The sequence below is a fragment of the Toxoplasma gondii genome, chromosome X (assembly GCF_000006565.2).
Source record: "Toxoplasma gondii ME49 chromosome X, whole genome shotgun sequence".
Lineage (NCBI taxonomy): Eukaryota > Apicomplexa > Conoidasida > Eucoccidiorida > Sarcocystidae > Toxoplasma > Toxoplasma gondii.
In genome coordinates this window covers 2360494-2383553 of record NC_031478.1, presented here as the reverse complement: position 1 = coordinate 2383553, position 23060 = coordinate 2360494, and the positions used below count along the sequence as shown (strand labels likewise).

General features: G+C 51.8%; 3 protein-coding genes across 3 annotated transcripts; all 3 read right to left on the bottom strand.

The window, feature by feature from the left end:
• Nucleotides 1-106: 106 nt before the first annotated feature.
• TGME49_225240 (50S ribosomal protein L13, putative) lies at nt 107-4784 on the bottom strand. Its single transcript, XM_002366156.2, has 6 exons — nt 4251-4784; nt 3378-3516; nt 2742-2910; nt 2081-2145; nt 1518-1576; nt 107-829 (listed from the first exon to the last, which is right to left on the bottom strand). Exons 1-6 carry the CDS (start codon nt 4337-4339, stop codon nt 655-657), a joined length of 696 nt encoding a protein of 231 aa, XP_002366197.1. The 5' UTR covers nt 4340-4784; the 3' UTR covers nt 107-654.
• Nucleotides 4785-6101: 1317 nt separating this feature from the next.
• TGME49_225250 (LSU ribosomal protein L14P, putative) lies at nt 6102-8055 on the bottom strand. The gene has a single exon (XM_002366157.2). The coding sequence runs from the start codon at nt 7313-7315 to the stop codon at nt 6947-6949; it is 369 nt and encodes a 122-aa protein (XP_002366198.1). The 5' UTR covers nt 7316-8055; the 3' UTR covers nt 6102-6946.
• A 1278-nt stretch (nt 8056-9333) lies between these two features.
• Nucleotides 9334-22874, bottom strand: POLR2A (DNA-directed RNA polymerase II RPB1). The gene is made up of 12 exons (XM_002366158.2): nt 19565-22874; nt 19263-19356; nt 18829-19000; nt 17926-18265; nt 16317-17036; nt 15803-16068; nt 14782-15418; nt 13828-14103; nt 12674-13174; nt 10698-12099; nt 10224-10382; nt 9334-9820 (listed from the first exon to the last, which is right to left on the bottom strand). The coding sequence occupies exons 1-12, from the start codon at nt 20552-20554 to the stop codon at nt 9699-9701; spliced, it is 5679 nt and encodes a 1892-aa protein (XP_002366199.1). The 5' UTR covers nt 20555-22874; the 3' UTR covers nt 9334-9698.
• Between the last annotated feature and the right edge of the window lie 186 nt (nt 22875-23060).

Genomic DNA, 23060 nt, shown 5'->3' with positions numbered 1-23060 from the left:
CAGGTTTTTCAGAGACTTTCACCATCCCCCTGGAATTCTTAAGACAGCTACATGTGCTGGACTTCAACATTCTACGACGCTACGGCTATTCCACATCGGTTATGTTCCTGGCGCAATACTTGGACTGTTGTTATCGCTCGTATCAACAACGAGACCAGTCTACTACTCAGATGCTATTACTGCCAGTACCATCGTTCGGGCTGTAACCATCTCCAGGGTCCTTTTCCAGCAAACCGCAGCAACAAATCGGTGCAGAACGATTGAAAAGGACATAATGATGAAACACAACTAGGTTCCCTGAAGATGGCACGGGAGAGACGGTTGTAGGAGACAAACAGACAGACGCAAGTGTGTGTGGGTACTAATAATAATGGTAATGCCTGCGACTGGAAAAACGGCATTCACCGTTTCAACAACTCCCAGCCCTGCCGCTTGTCGTCGTTTCAGTGAGCGGGAACAACGTATCAAGGAAGACAACCGGCGACTAAAGCCCCGTCACGCATCTCGTGGGAAAGCACCGTTCCGCGGTTCTGTGGAATTGAGTAAAAATGTCCACCTATGCAAGCGTGCCCTTTTCTTCGCCTGGTCCTGCTCAATGCAAAACAGTTCCACTTTTCCCGATGCGTCCCTTTTGCTTCCCAGTCAAAACACGCGCTACTCCATCTTCATGCGATCCCCCAGAGCTGCAATGCGCGCAGCAGCTTGAACGGGATCGGCACGTTCGACGGAGAAAGGCAAAAAGGAAACTTCTGCCGGTGTCTTAGCAGGGACGATGACCTGAGGAACTTGCCAGTGGGGGTGGAGGGCGCCTGCATAGACGAACAACTTTCTGAAGAAGCACGGACACAAATACGCACATGACGGCAGGCGTCGAAGAGCCTGAGAGGGAAGCACGGGCTACAGGAGGAAGGACGACAGTCACCACCTGTTCCCGAGCGACGTCAGAGCACGACACCCCTGCCATGATGCCACAATGATTTTAAAAGTCAAAGTTTAGCTGGGCACTACTGCTGCTACTCCCTCAAACGTGTGTGGAGCGGTTGCCCCGTAGGCACTAACGATGTTGGCTGGGAATGAACGTAGACCCAACCGCCGGCAGTAAGAAAATTAAGATCGAAACCAGTAGTCCAGCTCGGGGATCTACGCCAGCGCAACAAACAAATTGTGTAGGGACTGCAGCACCGAGAACACTGATATGACTCCAGAGAAGATGTACACACAGGAAAAGGCGAAATGGGGAAACACAGAGAGGAAGAAGGGGGCTCACAAGGAGACTCGGCAAACTGAAAGGCATCCCTGTGGAAGAAAGGAAGACACCCGAAACAGTAGCAGTGGCAAAAAAACACGGGTCAGACGAAATCGACACGACGCTATTCGAGAAGCCGCTGGGAACTCGTAAAAAGAGCGACAAGCGAAGTTCGATAAAACCAGTCGCATCACCTCCACGGACATAAACTGGAGCAGAAGACCGGAGAAATGTACACTGACAAGCGCCCGAGAAAGCCACCAAAACTCACCTGTACATGATGGGACGGAGTCGATTCGGAGGCAGCATGCGTTTCACAGCCAAGTTGAGCTATAGGTACAGCGGATGAGAAAATAGGAGACCAGCAAAAAACCATTTTGCGACTAGCTTGTACCTAATGATTTTTCAGGATTTCCGTATCAACAAGTTGCATGTCTTAACTTGCCTGACAAAGCAGAATTCTTCTTCGTCTCGCGGCATTGCTTATGTGTGCCTTCTGTCCCAGCTGCCCCCTCCCCCGCGACATCTGTCCCACGATATTAAAGCGGTACAATGAATGGCCTCTTCGCTAGGCAAGACAAATGTATCACAACGCAGACCAGAAACGGCACGCTCACGACCAAGTCGCTCCACTCGAACTCGGCTTATACTGCGGAGCACACAGCCGTGGTAGCTGGGATGCGAAGAAACCCACGTTTCCTCTAGGGCGCTCGGTTGACTGCGGAAACTCGGCAGCAGATGAAAACAGCGTCGGTCTCCCGCGCCTCTCTCTGCCTGGCAACAGCGAACTCCGTCTCGTATATGATTCTCAGCAGTGCTGGCAGAGAAGCTTACAATCATAGCTGGGTTTCGCGCCATGATCGTCTTGGCCGTGATAATTTTCGGCCCAGCCGGATGAGCTGCGATGGACAGTTAGAAAAACACAAACAGTTGATGCGAAGTATAGACAGTAGACGCCAAGCCGTCACTTGCCTATTCAGTGGTAACGTCGAGGATGCCTCCCGCCGATCCCTCTTCTTCCTATCCTTCTCGGCAACATGCACAACATATCGTCCAGACTAAAAATGCGGACGACGTTCACAGGTCCAAAAACGTACACGGGACAAAACTCGCTCATATATATATATATATATATATATATATATATATATATATTACATAATGGATATATGCACGTGCATGTGCACACAGAAGATCTGATGCGACATCACATGGAAGAGTCTAAAGAATGACACAAGGAGACAGATCAATGCAGAAAACATGAAGCGAGATAGAAGCCACCATTGCCTCAGAGTGTATGTGGCGACTGTTGTTGGATTTCAATATCCTACCGGCAATCATGTTTGCTTGGAAGCTGTAGTAATTAACAGTATTGGTTTAGTATAAACATAGAACCAATTCGGTAGACGGATGACTAGAAACTCTTCCACGCGTGTGGCTGCGGACCTAAACCTGACGTGAACATGCAACAATCGTTTTCTCTGTTCCTCCTTACTTTTCCGATCAAACTTGTACACCTTTGTATCCCACGTGTGTCCAGCCATCTTGAGATGAATCGCATTCACCACAATCACGCTATCTCCCGCGGCAGTGCGCGGAGTAAAATCGACACGATGCTTCCCTTGGAGAAGACGAACGACTTGCGCCGCCAAGCCTCCGACGCTCTGCGACAAGAAGAGAAGCCGGGAACGAAGCTCACGCATGAACAATCGAGTTAGTTGGTGAAGACATCGTTTCAACACCGCCAAGATCAGGAACTCCCTTGAGAGGGAAAACGGCAGAATGGCAACTAGGCACCATTTCTGGCAACTAAACCCGTTCAACAGCAACCACGAAGGGAGAAAGCGGAAAGAAGGAAAGCAGTTTCTCGCGGCTCCTTGCGGCCTTCATGGGCAAGGAGAGGAGGAATGACTGTCTGGGGACACCACTGAGAACAGGGGCTCCACGGGAGTTCCTGGTACGACAGAAGGGAGAGCGAGTGCCTGCAAACAAGACTCTTGAAAAAAAGCCTTGCATCGAACTCCACGTTTGCATCCTGCAGCGACTGCAGTTCACAGAATGCAGCAACGCGAGTAGAAGTTGCATTCAAACATGCTCAAGAGTCAACTGTGCGTGAAAACGATGTCCTCACTCTTCCTTTGCCGTCGAGGACATGCCAGTGATTGCCACTCTCTTCATCCAGCATCGTCACAGCCTTCAGGCTCGTGTGTTGCTTCGCAAGAGGGTGGTGATCTCTGGGCATATTACGTTTCATAAAGGGCCGACTTATCCTGCGAACACATTGGGCAATGACCCAGAAACGAAAGTTCGTTCACTTTGCCGCCGCCCTCGACCCGAGGCACCCATTCGGCCTGGTCATGAACGACGGTCACGGCTGTGCGGAACAGAAAGACGTACGCAGGCAAGCGCCTTCGAAGCACCGGTGGCAACACGGACAGAAACTAGGCACTTCACGACGACAGTGTCGGAACTCTTTTACCGAAAGTGAGTGTGGATTTGTAGATTTTGTCGCTACCGGCTGAATAGAGAAGCAGGAAATAACAAGCCAGATAATATTCAGAGTTCTCATCCTCGGCTTGTAGCAGCGCAGCCACGTCGGCCATTCACAGTAAGCAAGATTCGTCTATAGGTATATACAGCCATCGTTCCACGGCGGGGGGAATGACAGCGGGAAAGGTCAGCTAATTTCAAAAGCGAATGCCCATTCACGAAGCACACACAGATAACGAAGTCGGGTACACCGCAACATTCGAGGTCCGACGTCAGCAGCTGAGAACACGTGTAAGGCACGGATCACGTCTCTGTTGCCGGACAGACTCGAGAGTTCGGGATGCGTAGAACACCCGTTAGCTGATGAGATCACCGCAGATCTTCCCCAATTCCCGCCAGAATAAAGAAGAAGCGTGTCTCCAGATCGTCGCCATTTTCGGCAAGTCTTGGAAGTGCGATGCAGGTATATTTCTCTGGGGTGTACATACACCTCGTGTGCGGCTCTAGGTCGTACCACTGGACGTCGGCGAAAGGGTTGATGTGACCTTCATGAAACGACCCTTTCGGGTAGCTTTGCGAGAGGCGGAGGAGAGATGTCCACATGGTGGCGAGAAGCAAGTAGAAGAGACGACGCAAGCGGAAAAATCAGGTGATTTGCTCTTCTCAAGGACTCACAGACGGCAAACAGTAAAGAACGCAGACCCACCTCTACGCGAGAGCTGGGTCCTTGCACCGGCCATTTTGGCGCGGCCGATGGGTCAAGCACAGAAACAGAGCACAGCGATTAACTACACACCACGGAAACCGGAACAAATACCTCAGAAAGCAGGGCGTCAGAAAACTCGGAGAAAGACGCAATTACACGATATGGCGATGGCGATTTCTTTACCCCGTGGTGGGGTCTGACGGCTCGCCTGCAAAGCCTCCCAGCGTATAGCTGCTCGTGTACCGCAAACATGTCCAAACAGTCATAGCATTGATGATAGAACTCGATGGACATTAACATTCCTTGAGCAAAGGGCCGCTCGAAAAATGTACGAAAGTACGCGCCGCTGCAAATGCTGTCTGGGGCTGCTGGGCTGAAAAGTGTGCGAAAAAATCGCGCTGCATGCGCGGTGACGTCAGCGAACGAACCGGTCTTGACTCTGAGGCGGCATTCAGACACGGTTTTGTTTCCTCTCTTACAGCCAGCAAAGCGCTTTCAGTGTATTCTTTTGCAAGACAGAAGCTGTCGGGGAAGCGTTTGTGACGATGCGTAGGGAAAAGGCTGGCTGCATAGTTCATACTGCGGGGAGGGGCCAAATGAACGCTGCAAAACCAGCAGCCGAGTTCCCTTTCCGTTCGCGTGGTTTCTAGCGTCGTGGTGTGCGAGTTCTGTATAAAGATTATGAATCGACGAGAAAATCGACTGCGAGAGGAGATTCGACAAGTCTCCGTTGTCATGCCATGACCACTTCGGTAACTCGTCTTCAACGGTTCAGGTATGATACGTAACCCTATGTGGGCTTTGATCGCGAACCATCCGCAATATATATGTATATATATATATATATATATACATATATATTGCATGATGGTGGACAAACTGAGGTTACACTGGATGGCGTAGTGCTTGCAGAGAACGTCTATTTATTCATATCGTTGAAACAGTCTGCGAAATAGCTACACAAGTCAATTTTTTACTACCAGTCAGTGAATTTGATGCTTTCTATGCCTTTCGACTGTCTAACTCTTTTATTGACTCTTCTATAGCTTAACCGGAACGGCTGGGACTGTATATTATGTAATTACGGTAATACTAGCAAGTCTCTTTTTCCAAATATATTTCTTGGAAAACCTAAAATTCACTGTGGTAGTCTCCTTCCTAATGTTAGTCTGTACGGAATACATGGACCAGATTCTTGTTGGCCTGACACCTGTTTAGTAACTGGATGGACGTTTTTTACGCCTGGTATGAACGGAGAGTCCTCGACGCTTCTGTAGATTAATCGCCATTTACAATTATTGTATCTACATTTCATCGAATTATTGCCTTCCTTGGATATGGACTACCAAGGGGACAAATGAGTTTCTGGGGTATGTTCTCAAATCAAAAAGGCTTTCTGAGACAGCAAAAGCGCTATCCGGGGTCCACTGGCATTGGAATTTCGCTTTCCGCTAGTTGTCTGTACACAGGTACATCAAAGTCGGCGTGGTTTTCGACGCGAGCCGCTGCTTAGCGAGGGCTTCCCTGAGCATGGATTAACAAACGTCGCAGACTGTCATAGGATGCTAGAGGCCGGCAATTGTGTTGTGTAGACTGGAAAGCAAGTACTTCCTTTACCACAAGGGGATTATACTTGTGGTTTTGGGGGGAAAATCTGTCGGAACGACGCACAGAAAACTTGAACCAAAAGAACTGTTCCACGGGATTGTAACCATGCGTACCATTTCCATGACAACCCTCACGACGGTGGATTATCCTCTTCACAGTCGCTGCGTTTGAACCGTCAGACGGATAGGTTAGCCCACGACTACTGCACCACGGCCAACAAAGAACAGCAGAAGGTTGGATACTGTTTGCGAGGCGATTTTCGTGGCCTTCTCCAGACACACGAGTGTCTTTTTCACATTGCGCACCTTTAGATCCAAATACTGAGGGCATTCACTCGGCTGTTTTGGTTTCGTGTTCGCTTGTTGGCCATAAAGGTTTACTGGCAATCACTCCAGCCGCCGGCGCCTAAATGTACTGCCAGGCATCAGCAGGCAAGTTGATTATTTCTCAGGTGAATATACCGCCTGACTCTGAAGATACGTCAGGTTTCAAGGACGAGAAAGCGCTCGCTGTTCGAAAGTCCTCAACAGACACACGCCTCCTGTCTAATAGAAAGAAAAACAGAGTCGAGTCGATTAGCTACGCGTGTCAGGCAGATCCTGACGCAGTGTACTATCCCTTTATCAAAAACAAAGGCAGTCAACGGATGAACACACACTCTCAGCGGAACAAAAACACCCGTTCCCAAGCGCGACTTGTACCCTGTATTTCCACTCTTCGAGTTCTACCCAGCTGACCCCATTCCTACATATCCACATGCGTACATGTAGATATGCATATATTCTTGTACGAATACGTGACCTTAAAGTATGTCTTCCGGCCTGTATGTCCTTGCTCGGATTTCTTTCCGGTAGTGTATGCGGTCTGCACTGCCTCTGATGAACCAGCGATTCTGTTCAGAAAATCCATCTCGCGAGGGTTTTGCAGTTGTGCCGGATTTCCATGGGGACGGGCCCCTTTATTTTCGTCCCTCGGGCTTTGTTTTTCTGAATGATGACGAATGCATTCTCGTCGAACTTGATGTAACTGCCGTCTTTCCGCCGCGTTTCCTTTCGCCTTCTCACAATTACGCCTTTTGGCATTTTGGGAGCCGTGCACTCGGGGGTCTTGTCGCGCACCGAGACCCGGATTCGTGCACCAATCTTCCCCGTGCCGTACTTATTCCTGATGCCGATAATGCACGCCTTGATCACGCCGGTGTTATCTGCGCAACGTACAATCGACTGCCTCCACAGCCCCAGACAGAAGCTCGAAAGGAAAAACATGTTGCCGCATGCAGAGGCGAGAACCTAGCAGTTCATGGTGACGCCTGCCTTTCGGAGAGGCACCTCGAGTCCGTAGCACCTACGTGTCTGCCACTCGACAAAACAAACCGTAGTGCGGGAGAAGACAAATAACGATCAGAAACACTTTCAGAAACTGCAGCAAAAGAGACTGGCTACTTTCCCTCACGATTCTCCATGCTGGTGGGGCTAAACGGAAAAGACAACGCAGCAGGCAGCAATGACACACATGCGCTTGCCTGAAAGGATGGGGTGTGGAAAGCCAGACAGGAAGCGAAATGATTTGGCTGTGGCGGAGAAAATGGATTAGACAAAGAGAGGAAACCGTCAGCAGGATGTTTCCAAGAGTTCCCCGCGGCCAAAGGCTTCAGGTTTTCTTCCATCGACAGAGTTTGTTAAGCATTGCACGCGTGTGCGTACCATTCTGCGCCTTTCCGGAGATACGATACTAAACGCCACTCCGAAAACCATTGATTCGTGAATCTTGCAGATACAGTCGTGAAAGACCGCAACACGCAAACACTCAGCGAGATTTCCCCCTACCTCGCGTAAGTGAGCACCCGCGAATTCGCGCGTGCGGTGAAGGATCCAGAAAAGAGTCAAGACTCTCAACGATCGAAACGCTCTCCGCGATTGAGTCTCTCACCGTATGCAATCACAGAGAAGTCCTTAATTCCTAGGAACGTTATACAAAGAGACAGATGCTGCCAAATCTTCAGTAGTAGTCCACCGAGAATCGCCTTACACGAAAGACCCAGCGTGCATGCACCGAAGAACTCGTGACTCGACGCAGGATGCGTGTGTTGGGTAACTGAAAGGTACGGCCTACCAGTTTTTCAATGTGACTTTCCTACGACGCTAACAAGAGTTTCCCCTGGAGTCGTTTCCCGCCCGTTCTATCTCATTTGCGTGGAAGAAGGATAAACTCATTTCCGCATGGAACAGGAATGATGTGCCTCCAAGCAGGCGACCGGGAAACACCGAAATGCCGAAGCCGTGAGGAGGTAGGGATTTACGAATAACACTACCTCCAATAATCAGGGATACCGCACAGTGTATCTTTCAACTCTGGACTCTTATCCAATAGTTTCTGGTACTGTGTATGAGGTTGAGCTTGAATGGTCGCATGAAACAATGTTCACCCACTTTGAAGTGTGTCACCGGAAGGCTTTCATGGGTATCTGACTGGTACAGCCATCACACCCGAACCACAGTTCTATCGCAATTTGTTGAAATTGCGAAGTTACGAATTATCATACAACGTTACGTACACAGGTCAACCGTGTGGTATGGCGTAAGCTAACAACATTAAACCGCAAATCCAGAACACTTAAACGTATCCAGTCCAAAGCATGAACAAGATCTTTAACATCTGTCTCTGCAGTATTGTTGCGTCGTCTTAACAGGCATTCGCGAAGAAGAATTTTGCTTAGCGGGCATTGAAAAAAAGAGAGAGGCTGCATTATCGGTCAGAGTCTGTTCGACGGCAGAAGAACGCGCATATTTCACTGCAGCACTGTTTCTCGCCATCATCATGTGGCATATACTGTTGCTCCACTGCATGACTCTACGCATGTTGAGAAGGGATCGGACTCACCTCCAACTTGTTCACGCTTTCTATTCGTTATTGGGGTATGACAAGTGCATGTGTGCTGAGGTGCGGCTGCTGTAACTGGAACGCGAATCGCTTGGTAACATCTAGATCTTTACTACCGGAACGTTACGCCGTTCCTTCAAGTGGAGATCTATCGCCCTGGGTGGCACTTCACGAAAGAGACTATTTTGTCACCATTTCTTCTGTTCCACAACAAAAGCAGCTTCCGTTGTGCCGCATCTAGCAGGCACCATTGCGCGCAAACTGTCTCAGATTTTTCAGGGATTTGACACCAAAACTACAATCAAAGCTTTTTCAAAAGAGTGACGAACCGACCAATTATCTTCGGGAAGATTCTATAACTCGCAGCACGACCAGAAAAATGGGGGGGAAATCCGTAATGGATGCTGTCCTCGCCTAAAGGCTTTGTCAAGGTTGTGCCGGTAGAGTTTTAACTGCGTCCGTGGATCGAACGCGTGAGACATTCGCAGACATCTTCGAGAGAACCGTTTTGCACGCATGAAGCAAAGCTGCCACGTTGGACATTCACCAGGAACTGATTTATAGTCAGACGTAAAGGCGATTTTCCACTTCTTTGTCCAACCCTCCTACGCTCATTGACAGCAGAACTCAACCTCACACCCCGTGCCACAGGCCGACCCACACCCAAGCGGCATTTTACATCTGCACCGTGGTCCGATAAAAATTCAACGTGCTTGTTTCCAGTGACACACCCGTATCACTGTCTATCTTTCTGCCTATTTTGCAACGCTACGCTGATCCGCCACGACCTTGGTTGGGGCCGAGTGTATCTTCTGTCGGACTTTCCAGAGCAGCGACATCTCCCACTTCGTCGACAACCTCGGCGGCAAACGGATCTGGCGAGAAGGGATCTGTGCTCAAAAACGCAGAAACTCTTGTGAGGTGATTCTCGAAACCAAAACCCGGTCAACACTGGAATGCTATTCTCTAGCAAGACGAAAAAGGTTCTCGAAGTGTCTTCGGACAACGCAAAGAACAGCGAAAAACACATTTTTTGTCACCCGCCCACACAAGCCAATAACGCCAAAATCGACAGGCAGCCATACGCAAAAATGCAACAATATGCATGTCCGCCGGTATCACCAAATACGCACGGTTATATATATATATATATATATAAACTCCGAGGCCGCGCACGAGCACACCACAAGGCGGACATGATTGGGAAGAGACAAAGACAGTTCTTGTATTTCCGCAAGTATAGCGAGAGAAACACGCACATTCTGTTGAATCCGCGTTGTTTTTCGCGCTTACCATTTGCTTCATACATGGGCGACGTTGGAGAGTACGTGTCTCCCCCAGGCGCATGTGAATCTTCATAAGAAGGCGAACCGGCAACGTTTGGCATGGGAGAGGTCGGCGAGTACGCAGCCGGGGAAGACGGCGAATAGCGAGGAGACTGGACGGTGAAGCCTGAAGCAAGAACAAACCATCTTCAGAAGAGTTTTATAACACGGTTTCTCCACAGACTTTATCCCCCTTCTTCCCCCTTCGACACCTCCCGTTCTCCACTTGTTAAACTGTCTGTCTGATCCCTCCATCTCCCTCTGTGTAGGCGAGAAGCAATCACGGTCACTAAAGACACTGCTCCAAAGCTCTCCGGACACTGCGTCTCCCAATCCCTTGGCGTCTCTCGTTTCTCCCTCTCGCTTTCCCTCCTGAACGCCGTGTGTTGTGCTCTCTGTCTCGTTCCTTCCGCGCTGTGTTCTCCGACGATCTGACGCGTACTGGGCGAGAGAGGTCCTTGTCCAGCCCCGTAGCTCGGGCTCTGCGGGGAGTACGGCGCGAAGGTCGGGGAGTACATGGGGGAGGTGGGCGAGTAGCGCGGCGAAGTGGGGGAGTAGGCGGGAGAATACGGAGAAGTGGGAGAAGTGGGGTTGCTCTGTTGAACGGGCGACGTCGGCGAGTAGGACGTAGAGGCTGAAAAGTGGGGAGACATCGGATTGTTGCTGGGCGAGAAAGGACTGAGAGGCGTGCGACCGTCTCCGCCGACTCCCGGGACAGGCGAGGCGATGCTCAGCGCCGATGTGGGTGAGTAGGCGGGAGACGTGGGCGAGTAACTCGGAGGGGCAGAAGGCGAGTAGGACGGAGAGAGAGTGGGCGACGTCGGCGAGTAGGATCCGCCGCGGCCTCTGCCGTCCGAGCCGACACCGCCGGGAGAAATGACCATGTCCACGGCGCTCGAGCTTCCGTCGTTCTGGAAGTACGCTGACTGGGGAGACGACGGCGAGTACGACGGGGAGGACGTCTCGAGGGCGCTCCCGAGGATCGGAGACGTCGGGGAGAAGACCCCACCGGGAGGTCCGGAGGGCGAGAGAGGACTGAGGGGATTTCGCGGCGAGAAACACGACAGAGGCGACAGGGGAGAAGTCGGCGACCGCGGCGTTTGTTGCGTCGGAGAGAACTTCCCACCCAGTTGCTGTGTATCTACACCCGCGTTCGTTCCGAGCGTCGTGGGAGACAGAGGGTTCGCAGGACTCGCCGCAAAAGATGAGTATACGGTGGAGAAGGGCATAGGCGAGAACACCGAGTTCAGGTGCGGCGACGGCGTGAACGACCCGTCAGGCGTGATCACCAGTGGATCCGAAGACGTGGGCGAGGTCCCCACCCCGCCGTCGAACTCGCCAGCGCCCCCCAGTCCGTCCAAATTGTGCGACGCATCCTTCAGCTTCTCTTCGTCGATCAACACGTCAAAGTAGCCAGTGCCTAGAGGGCACAGCTGCCCCATCATGATGTTCTCCGTCACGCCCCGGAGGTGATCGGCCTCCGCAAAAACCGCCGCCTCCATGAGAATCTCGACTGTTTCCTCGAAGCTACACTTCATCAGCGGGCCTTTGTCGATGCGGTTGATCCCGTGACGCGTGATGCTCATCAGGTAACCCTTCTGGGTCATGGTGTCGCAGAGAATCGCTAGATGGCGGTAGTTCACGTAGCTCCCGTCGAAGGAAATGACTGCACGCAGCTCTCGGAGAAGAGCGCGACGCACCGCTTCGATTCCTAAGACATGAAAAATCTCGGTCATGTCGTTCGATGTTGTGCGCGTGTCGTCCACCATTGGAATCGGCAAGACGTCTTCCAAGTTGCAGCCGTCCGTGTCCAGCACCCAGTTGTTTGTACGCTCGAATTTGCCCTGAAGAACAAACAGTGAACGATGGAAAGGAAAAGGAAAAAACTAGACGTCGATGCAGTGGACGGAAACGAATTCAGAATCCAGTGCGCCGAAAACGCCGTCTAGACACTCCGGCATGTGTTGTCCAATTTAACCCACAGACTGGAGAATCGCTGGCTGCATGGGCTGCATTATCGCACCACGAAATCGACGCCATCAGGAGTCCTACGAAAAAACTCTGAAGTCCTTCTCAAAAAGACACTCCCACTGTCACTAGCAAAACTCCTTTTCCACATCTATACACCCGGGCTTCCTCCACGTTTTAACACACCATTCCGCCTCGATACGCTCCACCAGAAGCGCGCGTCGTCCCCGATACCGCGAACTGACCCACGATCTCCTTTCGCAGTGTATGTACATCCGAAGATCCGTCGTGTGCGCCCCTAGAACACAACCAATGTGAAAGAACGCCCTGCTAGCTAGTGGCACCCTATTGACCAACGTCGCACTTTCGACCAAAACCGATGGGGAATAACAGTCCTAGACTCGGATTGTACTCAACTCCCTCGCTGCCGTCTACGCGTCTGGAACCCACGAGCTGATTGTTGTAGATAGTTCGCGCCTCCTCGCGCATGTAGACTTTGGAGATGTTGGTGATGCCTCTCAGCGTGATTCCCGCGAGACATTGAACCATCAGTTTCTGCAGAAAGCGGTCGCCTGCTTCGGCAACGTCGTCTTCGTCTTTGTCTTCATCTTCGCCCTCGCCAGGCTGCTGCTTCAGCCGGATGCGGAGAACGAGGTCGTCGCTGTTGTCGTCTGTCCAGATGCAGTCGAGTTCTTCGTTGGGGAACTCCGCATAGATCTTCTCGCCGATCTCCTTCATGGTCAGCTTCTTGTCGATCATCACTTTGCTCGCCATCTGAATGCGCAGCAGCCACCGGCCTAAGTTGCTGGGCAGTTCGTCGTCGTCCGGAAACTCGTAGTAGTCCCGCACCCACTGTCTATCTTGCGGAATAATCGTATCCGTGGGATCTGGGTCGTAGATCACTTGAGACACGACCGTCACGCGGTCCAACGTCGTGTGCTCCAAGTGCGTCTGCGCACAAAAAACGGAGCCGGGCGACTGACAGTGCGAGAAAAAGTCAACCAGAGGGGAGACAAGACGAAGAGACGAAGCTGGACGAACGGCGCTGCAGACAGAACGGCGAGAAAAACGCCGACCGAGGAGAAAGACAACGACGGAGAGGGAAGCGGACGTTGAGGAGAGGACGGAGACAGAGAAAAGTCAAAAGAGGAAGAAGACACACAGGCAGACGACGAGAAAAAGAAAACGAACACTGAGGAGCGACACATGACAACAAAGATAGTGGTGACGGAAAGAAAGGGCACACAATCGGAGAATACGAAACGAAAATCAGACGCTCTGGCTGACCAAAAAACCTGCCAAAGCAAGCGACGAAGAGCAAAGAAGTTGCGAGCCTTTCCCCCTCCCCTTCTAGTTCCCGCCGGTGTTTCACGAAACGCACATACTTAAGACTAACAGCTTCCGAGCAAAGACGACAACCCAAGGGCTACTGAGATCTAACATTTTTGACTGGCGTGAGCTATCGAATGAGATACGGTGCCAGCGATCATTAGGAACTTGGTAGCCTCAGCTTCGCCTGACTGGCGCTGCATGCAGAGTCGATGTGGAGTAGCCAAGAAACGTCGCAGGATACTGAAATCCACCTCCTCGAGCGGTCACCGCACCTGGACGTCTTTCGCTCGTTCTTGATCCATCGCGATTTCGTCTTGTAGATACACCGTAAGCGACGGCGTCTTGACCTGCTTCGCGACATTGATCAACTCCTTGAGGCGCGGCACACCGAGCGTCACGTTTTTGCTTCCGACACCGGCAAAGTGGAAAGTGTTGAGAGTCATCTGCGTCGCAGGTTCTCCGATAGACTGTGCTGCAATGGCGCCGACGCACTCGCCTGCATGCGCCAGCGCCCGGTGGAAATGGCGTTCGACTTCTCCGAGCAGCCACTGCATGCATGCGAGAAAAAGAAAACCCAAAGGGATTACACTTCCTTTTTTCTAGCAGGACGCCTGGGCTTCCACAAGTGCTTTTGTCTGACGTACATAAACACCAGGAGTCCAACTCGCAATGTATATATATATATATATACTCCCCCAATCCGGAAGGCGCACAGATTAAGATCTACACGAGGGCATCCAGTCACCACAGAGAGCTTGTTTCCATTACAGAGTGAACGCGTGCGCCAAAGGAGAGACCTGACTCGAAAGTCAAGGAAAGGAAATGCCACAATAAAGGCAACAAACCGACAGAAAATTACATGTGAAAACCGCAAAAGGTATCGGCCTTTTCTCTGCGTCTGACTAGAGGAAAAAAGCTCCGCCATGCGAAATAACAAATGCCCTGTATGTTACATGAATCCAACAGATTGATTCCACGCTGTTCACATTCTATGCTTTCTGTAGTTTGTGTTTGGTCTCTTTTGCCTCAGTTTTTTCATCTCCCAAACCCCCTCTCGTGTAATCTCCCCCCACCTAAGAGCCTAGACAGTCGAGAACGCAGTCTCTCAGAGACGCGTGCGTTCTCGACTGTCTAGCCGTCATTTCTGAAAAGGAACTCGTTCTATTCAGCATTGCACTTTGGAAAAGCAGTGTCGCAAAGTCCCCTTCTTTTCTCGAAGCACGTGCCTGAAGAGCCTTCGGACCGATGCACTCTCTTTCGAGGAGCCGCCGGGAGTTGAGGACAGTCCTCAAGTGCGCCTTCATGAAGATGGTGGCATTTTCCTGAACTTCTGCGGAGATGGCGTCTGCGTTCGTCGTCTGCTTAACCACTACGAGTTTCTCATTCAACAGTTCATTCACTTTGCGGGCGATCTCAATCGGGCTCTGCTTCCTCGAGCTGTCCCCGCTAGGAAACTGCGCCTTCGCAAACTCGAGGAGGCGGAGAATGTTGATCGGAATGTGTTGTTTGGTCTCCCCGTCCTTGAAGATGTGACGACACAGACGGTTCTTGTCCTCGCGGATGGCTTCGAACTCTTCCTCGAGAGGTTGCTGCAACTCGTAATCCGTCAAAATCTCGTTTCGCAACTCGTCAGACAGCCACCCTTTCCCGTAGCTCTCCTGGTCGACGTCATGTCTGTACAGCCGCTTCAGCTTCTCGTTGTCGAGCGTCATCAACTCGACCGTCTGGTCCTCCACGAATTCGCCACTCATCCCGTCTTCTCCGTACAGGAACTGAAGCACTTCGCAAATCGAATTCCGCACTGTTCGGTCGTAGTAAACCATTACGTCTTCCATCGCCTTCATCAACCGACGCTGAATGTACCTGGGCGAGAGAAGATGGAAAAAGGAAGCCGCAATCTACTGCACAACAAGCTGTACGTACACCCGAAGTCGAGGGAACGGCGTACCTTTTGAGAAACACAAAATTCCGCACCAACACCCTCTCCAGCTGACAGGAGTAACTGGCTACATAGAAAGGCACCACATTTCTCTCGACCAATGCATGTGCAGATATCCACAAATAAACAGGAAATACGCAGGCCTAGAGAAGCAGAGTATATGAATCAACACACAGCGATACATATATATATATATATATATATAAACGCATATACATGATCTTTATAGAGTTGCGTCACTGGCTTGCGCGTTCGTCGAAAAGAATGTGTGATTCTCTCCAGTGTTCTGTGTCCGTTTTTTTTCTCACCCTGTCTCGGACGTTTTGCAGGCTGTATCGATGATACCTTCGCGACCACCCATAGCGTGGAAGAAGAGTTCATGAGGCTCTAGTCCAGAGAGGTAGCTGTTTTCGACGAAGCCGCGACTTTGGGGGGAGTAATCGAATTTGTGGAAGTGTGGCAGAGAACGTTCATTGAAGCCGAAGGGAATTCGCTTCCCCTCCACGTTCTGCTGGCCGACACAAGCCATGATCTGCGAAATGTTGATGGTGCTTCCTTTCGATCCAGCGAGCACCTGAGAGCGCAGAAAAAAGAGGCGAATGCAGATGTCACAACCGAACCCAAGAAACTCGTCACAGACGACTCACCAGTCTCGAAAAGGTGTTGAACAACAACTCACTCCCTCTCCTCTACCTTCCCCATTTCTCTTCTTCCTCTCAGGTTCTCTCTTCGGTCTCTCCTTTTTCACGGCTCCGCCCACTGGCCCCGCGTTTAAGTCGTCGCGGCCGTCGCCTGTGCCGCTGTCCTCGCCCTCTGTCTCACCATCGCCATGATGTTGTTGGACTCGTCGAGGCTTTCTGCAGCGACTTTTCCACTGCGTTCGCGCGCGCTGTTCAGTTCCTTGTTCACTCTCGCCTCGAAACTTTCGCGCAAGCTTTTTCCAGGCTGAGACTCGAGGCGGCCGCGGTGGGCGAGGCGAATCAGTTTGTCGACTTCCTTCTTGGCCTGGTCCAATATGTCTCGCACCTTCTCGTTTGTCTCCTCATTTGCAATGATGTCTTTGCACCCCACGGTGAAGCCTTGATGAAGCAGCCAGTAGTTGGTCAGCTTCTGGAGCGTCGAGAGGAAGTCCTTCGTCCTCTCAGGGCCCGCCTCGAGCCAGAGTAGGTGGATGAGAGAGCCGCTGGCCGAGCCGACGATCTTTTTGCAGATCTTCCCCGCGAGCAACTCGCCCTGGCGAATGATCACGCGCTCGTCGCGTTCACTCAAAAACAAGTTCTCTTTCTTCCGGTCCACCAAACCCGCACCCACATCGCGCTGCATGTTGATGCGCGTTTTCGTGTTCCCGCCCGACACAGACGAGTCGAAGAACAGCAGCAGAGAAAACAACTGCTTGCCAGTCCACAGCGGCACGGGGTGCAGAATTGCTGGAGGCGGGACCACGCCGCTCCAGTACGGAATCTGGAGCAGAAGGTTGTACACCATCGGCTTCGTCAAGAACGTGTCTCGACGCGTAAACTTGCTTACAGCCAACAACGAGTCCTGCAAAAAGAGGCGAAAGTCAAGACAGGAAAATGCTTGCCGACGAGGAAAACGCGGGGAAACAAAAAAGAGGCACCGAGTGAAGGGATTAGACACAGAGAGCGAAGAATACAGAGAGACAGAGAGAGCGAGAAGACAGAGACACGTAAAGGCAGCAAGCCGCAAACATCGACAAAGATCGAGAAAGTGTGAGGTGAATTGAATTCTAGAAACAAAGTCTGAGATGACAAGTCGACGGTCTCCGACCGCATCGACGGTTCTAATCGGCAACCAGTGAGGAAAGACGACGCTGTCTAAGCACACAGTTCAGTCGCCTTCGAGGACTGAAGGCGAACCAGCAGAAACAAACCGAAGTACCTCAAGATGACGGTGTTTTAGGAGAGAAACAGAAAACATGTGTCGGAATAACGGAAGTCGCGCGGGTCACAGCCTTTTAGTCAAGAATGCAGACAATCACCCCCGATTTACGTGTCGAACTCCCGCCTTAGTCTTGCATGCATTCTTCTCCCCGCAGAGATTGTCAAACGTCTCTCGCCTTTCGTTTCTCTCCTCATCTCAGCCCCTTCTCTTGCTTCTCCTCTGCGACTACGTCCCTTGGCTTTCAGCTGTCTCCAAAACCCCGAAGGCGGCGCCTCTCCTCTCTTTCATTCCCGCCCCCCCCCCAATGAGTAGTATATGCTCACAAGCAAGCGTGACACTCAAACGAATGGACGACAGTTTTTTCAAGTGGAGCCTACAGGTCGGTTCGTCTACGATGGACGCATACGGCACTATGAAGTATATCCTTGAGTCCGAGAAGACCGGGAAAATAACACGTCTAGGAGTTCAGTTGTTTCGCTGTAAGTCCTTCGCTGAGAAGCCTATTTTGGTGAACCCCATAAAGGCATACCTGCACAATCCCCATGACGGGCTTGTTTCCCTGCGGCGAAACGATCTGTTTCGGAACCTTCATCAAGTGCTTGATTTCGGCGCGCGTTTCTTCGCTCTGCGCTAAGTGCAAGTTCATTTCATCTCCATCGAAGTCGGCGTTGTAGGGAGACGTGACAGACAGGTTGAGACGAAAGGTCGAGTACGGAAGAATCTTCACCTGGTGGCCCATGATCGACATTTTGTGAAGCGACGGCTGTCGATTGAACAGCACAAAGTCTCCATCCCGCATGTGGCGCTCGACACGGTAGCCAACCTCCAAGACGACTTCGCCGCCCTTCTTCGCGTGGCGCAAATCAAATCTGTTCAAAAATAAGACAACCAGGGCCGCAAAAAAACCATGGCCACGCAACCACCAGCACTCGCTCCTCTTCAACCACCCTTTCGCGGCCAGCAAAGAAACTCTAACCAGTTCGCGTGTCTTATGCAGACGCATCTCTTCCAGTGTATCCGTCACTCTCCAAGCATACGAGACAGACAGAAATACAAGCCAGTGGACGTACTAAAACAAAACGACGCGGGTAGATGTCAACAAAACATGCGAGCTTCAGGTTTGCCATGAAATCTATGTGGAAGAAGAAAAGCACATGTTTACAGAACAAGGACACACCTCCCCACCAAATCACTGTTGTGTGTTAAACGCGGTACGCAAGAAGATACGTACAAAGGCATATATATATATATATATATGTATGTATGTATATATGTGTGTGGATGGGTATATTTGTATAGATTGAGTGCCGAACTCCACTGAACGGCGAGGAGTGGAACTGGTGTCTGGTGCACAGGCAGCAACCGCGTGTTTGGTACGAAACTTCAGGAGTGAGCAGGTCGCAGCAACTCGATTTCCCCGGCCTTTGCACACCTGCTGCCGTCATCTCGAATGACGTATTTCGCCCCCGGCCAGTCAAAAGGGCCGGTTTTCACAAGTTGTCTCAGCTGGCCGATGTTGAGCGGTGTGACGAACTCGGGATAGGTAAGAGTCATGGCAATGCTCTTGGGCACGCCCACAGTGTCGATCGGAAGCATGGGGTCACCTGCAGAGACGAAACAGGCGACCACAAAGAAGGGGGAACTTCGAAAGACAAGGACGGGAGCAGAAGAGAGAAAAATCGAGGAGATCGGTGCAGAATGCACAACGGATTGAAAACTGACGCCTGGTCAAGCGCACAGCGCAGTGGAAACAGATATCCTATAAGTCGTCCTACACGGATGAGAAAACGTTTCGATACAGGAGGAGAACTGAGAGACAGCTCTGCTGCCCAACATGTATCTTGTGCAAAGTGCTGCGAGACTCACCCGTGATGACAGTACGCGCCGAAAAATCGACACGCTTTCCCATGAGGTTTCCACGAAGTCGTCCTTCTTTGCCCTTTAGCCGGGCGCGAATGGACTGCAGAGAGCAGTACAGAGAACAGGAGAAGCAAAAGCAGTTCCGTGTGAACAACTCTCTCTCTCTGTCTGCTTCGTTTACTCCCTCGCGTGCGTACAGAAGGGTCTAGTGACCCGCGCGCGTAGCCGGTTTGTTCCCTGTGCAGCTTCCCTCTCGTTTCTTTCGTGCTCTTGAAAAACGGGGAGCGTGCGTCTCCGCCTGCTCTCACCTTAATCGGTTTCTTTCCCCTGGTGGTGGCAACAGGCATGCCTGGAATGTCGTTGTCGAAAAGCGTGGTGACGTGGTACTGGAGAAGCATGACCATTTCTTGGAGGACGGCGCCGGGGACGCTGTCCCCCTGTCTCTTGAGCGACAAGTTGGTTTTGACGATGTCGACGAGCTTCAGCGTCAAGTCGTCTTCGCTTCGCGCGCTGCCGTACTGCACGGAAGGCCGCACAGCGAGCGGCGGGATGGGCAGGGTGGAGAGTATGAACGACGCAGGGTGCGCTCTCTCGGGGTCGAAGCCCATCATCTTGAGGTCCTCTTCAGAAATGCGGCGGAGCACCGCGTACGCCTCCTCCGCCGCGAAGATGCGCCTGATGTCCTCGGTGACATCCTCGTCGCCTTCCTCGCGGTTATCCGGAAAGAGGACCATGATGTTTGGACCCTCTTTAAAGTAGCGCGGCTGGACACAGCCGCAGCCCCCCTCGCCCTCCTCTGCAAGCGGCACAGGCATGCCGTCCGCGGGCAGCGGCAGGTAACCCTCGCACCTTTTTCGGCCGGCGCAGGCGTCGAGGACGTGCTTCAGCCGACGAGACGGTGAGCGGATCTTCAAGATGTGTTGCATCTTCGGGTCACGTCGGTCTACGAGGAGCTTGCCGCAGGCGTAGCAGACACAGCGCAGGACGCGGAGAACCGCGCCGAGGAAACCGTAGTGGTAGACCGGCTTCACGAGGTTCAGGTGGCCGAAATGCCCCGGACAGTTCTTCACGTCCATGTTGCAGGTCCGGCACTGCTGGCGGTAGTCGAGCGTGCCGAGACGCAAGTCATTCAGGCCGTTGGCCTTCGGCATGCCGTGTTCGTACAGCTCGGACGTCGTCACTTCGCACACAGACATCTTGCGAAGCTGCTCCGACGAAAACACGCCGAACTGGAGCTGGTCCACCCGCTTCAGCGGCGCCGACGAGTACAGCGCCGCGGACGACGACAAAGACGACATGGCGGTGACTGGAGAACCACGGATGGGGAGACCCGCAAGGAGATGAAACGAGTATACGAAGGGCACAGAAAATCCGAAACTTAGCCGAGAAAAAATTGAATATTAAAGGAGAAAGTGTATAATGACGCGCAGACGATACCGCACGTGCGGAGAACCACGGACTCCGCGCGCATCCGCCGGGTGTATAAACACTCGCAGCCAGCGGCTTCACGACGACACAAGAAGCACGCACGCGAAACGGGCGAGTAAAGCAAAGGAAACGCATGAATCATCCGGGTTACTTTTTTGGAGAATGAGGCAGCCCCGATGAAGGGGCAGTGGGGCAGAGTCTGTGAAACCCTGGTGCTGCACAAAACTCCTGAACTTCGGGGAGACCCGCAAACAAGTCGGTAGCCATGCGAAGTCGTCCAGAAGAGTCGCAAAGCGCGGCAGACAGGAGGAAAGCACTTTTTCCAGGGAAAAAAAGACGAGACAGACAATGGTGGCGGTCAAGGCCGCGATCCCAGTGACAACGCAACGACCGGCCGAAGTTTCCTGGCAAGGCTGCAGAGCTTCCAGACGCCGGGTGATACGTAAAACGAAGCCAACGCTAAAACCTTTGTAGGGCCAGAGATCCTACAAATCGGCGTAAAAAGGCGTAAACGGTGGGAAAATTGCCTCCCAAGGGTACATGAAATCGGAAAGGAGCATGCAAAGCGGCAGGGCGGGTCCCAGTGGGACCGAGTGGAATGAGACGGCAAACCAGTATGCAGACTGTGACTTTCCCGCGTTGGAAAGGAGAGGGAAAGAAGACGGGGGAATCTTTCGGTGCGTGAGTGAGGGAATAGCCGTCCGCCGCAGCTGTTAGGCCCCGGTTTCACGTTCCAAGAAACTCCATATGCTCACGGGGAACAACAACACACGCTGTGCCCCCGAAATAAAGGGGGAACGCATCATACCGCTCTCCAGTCAAGGAGAATGAGAGACTGAAGGCCAGCCGGTTTTGGGATGCGAAGACGGAGCGACATTCTCAACAATCTGTTTCCCGACCGGTGGCACGGCCCGTACATTGGGGAAGCGAAAGTGAAAGCACGACGCATGCAGTTGTTCCCTGGGGGTCACTGCAGAGCGCTTTCAACTCGCGTCGTCTTCTCGAACACGATTCCGGTCTGACCCTGGTCTTTATGTTTCTAATTTCGACTTGGTAAGGGGGATATGGTAGCTTTCGCTACCGGTCTTTCTGATGGTCTCGGAAATCGTTTTCTCGAGCAACAGTGCGGTCGCCTATTTCCTCATACCCCATCATCAGTGGACTCGGTGGCCTGATCCTGCCTCGATTTACCTGTGGTATTGGCACGCTTCAGAGTAGGATGGAGCGCGCTTTCACCCTTGAAAAACTGAGTATAGAAAAACGGGGGCCATTTCCTTCGAGTGCGATGAGAAGCTGACGAGACACCCATTCTCAGAAACCGCGGATGCCACAAATCTCGACCTGCATTTGCCTCATATCCTCACCCTGTTGACTGTGGATACATCTCACGGCAACGCGGAGTATTTCGCCCCGGGGGGACGAGGCACAGTGAGCTGGGTAAGCCCAGCTTTGGGCTGGTGTAGACACGGTAATTCGGATTTCCTTGCTACACGAGAAACGACAGCCAGCATTAGTCGTGTGCAGCTGCTTTTTCTCTGCTTGATCTTCCAAATAGATTTCATGGGAAACCTAAAATTCGCATGTTTGGTGGACATTCAGGCGCTAATGTACGCTCATCCACGATACGTATCTATCGCAGGTTCGGTCTAATGTTCCGGTATAATGAATATGTCGCGTGTCTTGTGGTACTTGGAGGTCACTATAACGGCGAAGCGTGCTTCAAAGCAAAGGGATGTTTAGCCGGAAAGTTACAGTCTATATTTTGTCGGCTTAGATGCACATATGGACACAATTAATCCATGTGCGGTTTGTACCTACTTGACTCTCCTTATTGTTTTAAGTTAGGGGGTCCTTCGTTTACGCCTGGAACGCTGACGAGACAGGCCGTACTCGGAAAAAAACTTCGCGAGGTCTACAGCGCCCAGTATCACCTTTTTTGTCCCCGGCGTTCCTAACGACCGTTATAGAGAAAACTCCTTAATGGTATAAATCCCATCACTACTTACCGTCAAGACCGCCATGCAGAGTATTGGACCACATTCGGAGTCGGGTGATATCTGCACAGGATTCGGATCATTATCAACACTGCTTAAAATGTGGTTGTAAGACTGTAGACGATTCCGTGAAGACCCGTGTATTGTCCACTTTCATCACGAACCCCGAAACAAGAGCATTCCCTATTCCGTGTCACGTTGCTTTCTGAAGTCTCATTCAGTCCTATCTCAAACTGCGGAGCTACGGTGATGTCCAGAAGTGGACGTGTGCCCATCTTCAGAGTCGTCTCTCATGCAGCAAATCTTGGTCTGCATCTCCACAGACAGGACTAAGCTTTGCGCAAGGGAATTAAAGTAAATTGACTGCAAATACTCATCAGTT

Excerpts from the sequence above, each read along its gene's own strand:
- TGME49_225240 (XM_002366156.2), bottom strand. The coding sequence starts at position 4,339 with ATGTGGACATCTCTCCTCCGCCTCTCGCAAAGCTACCCGAAAGGGTCG. Across the intron at positions 3,517-4,250 it reads CCTTTCGCCGACGTCCAGTG|GATAAGTCGGCCCTTTATGA; the intron begins GTACGACCTAGA and ends ATGTGTTCGCAG. Across the intron at positions 2,911-3,377 it reads TCCTCGACGGCAAAGGAAGA|AGCGTCGGAGGCTTGGCGGC; the intron begins GTGAGGACATCG and ends TTCTTGTCGCAG.
- TGME49_225250 (XM_002366157.2), bottom strand. The coding sequence starts at position 7,315 with ATGTTTTTCCTTTCGAGCTTCTGTCTGGGGCTGTGGAGGCAGTCGATT.
- POLR2A (XM_002366158.2), bottom strand. The coding sequence starts at position 20,554 with ATGTCGTCTTTGTCGTCGTCCGCGGCGCTGTACTCGTCGGCGCCGCTG. Across the intron at positions 19,001-19,262 it reads GGCGCGTACTGTCATCACGG|GTGACCCCATGCTTCCGATC; the intron begins GTGAGTCTCGCA and ends TCGTCTCTGCAG. Across the intron at positions 17,037-17,925 it reads CCGTCATGGGGATTGTGCAG|GACTCGTTGTTGGCTGTAAG; the intron begins GTATGCCTTTAT and ends CTCTTTTTGCAG.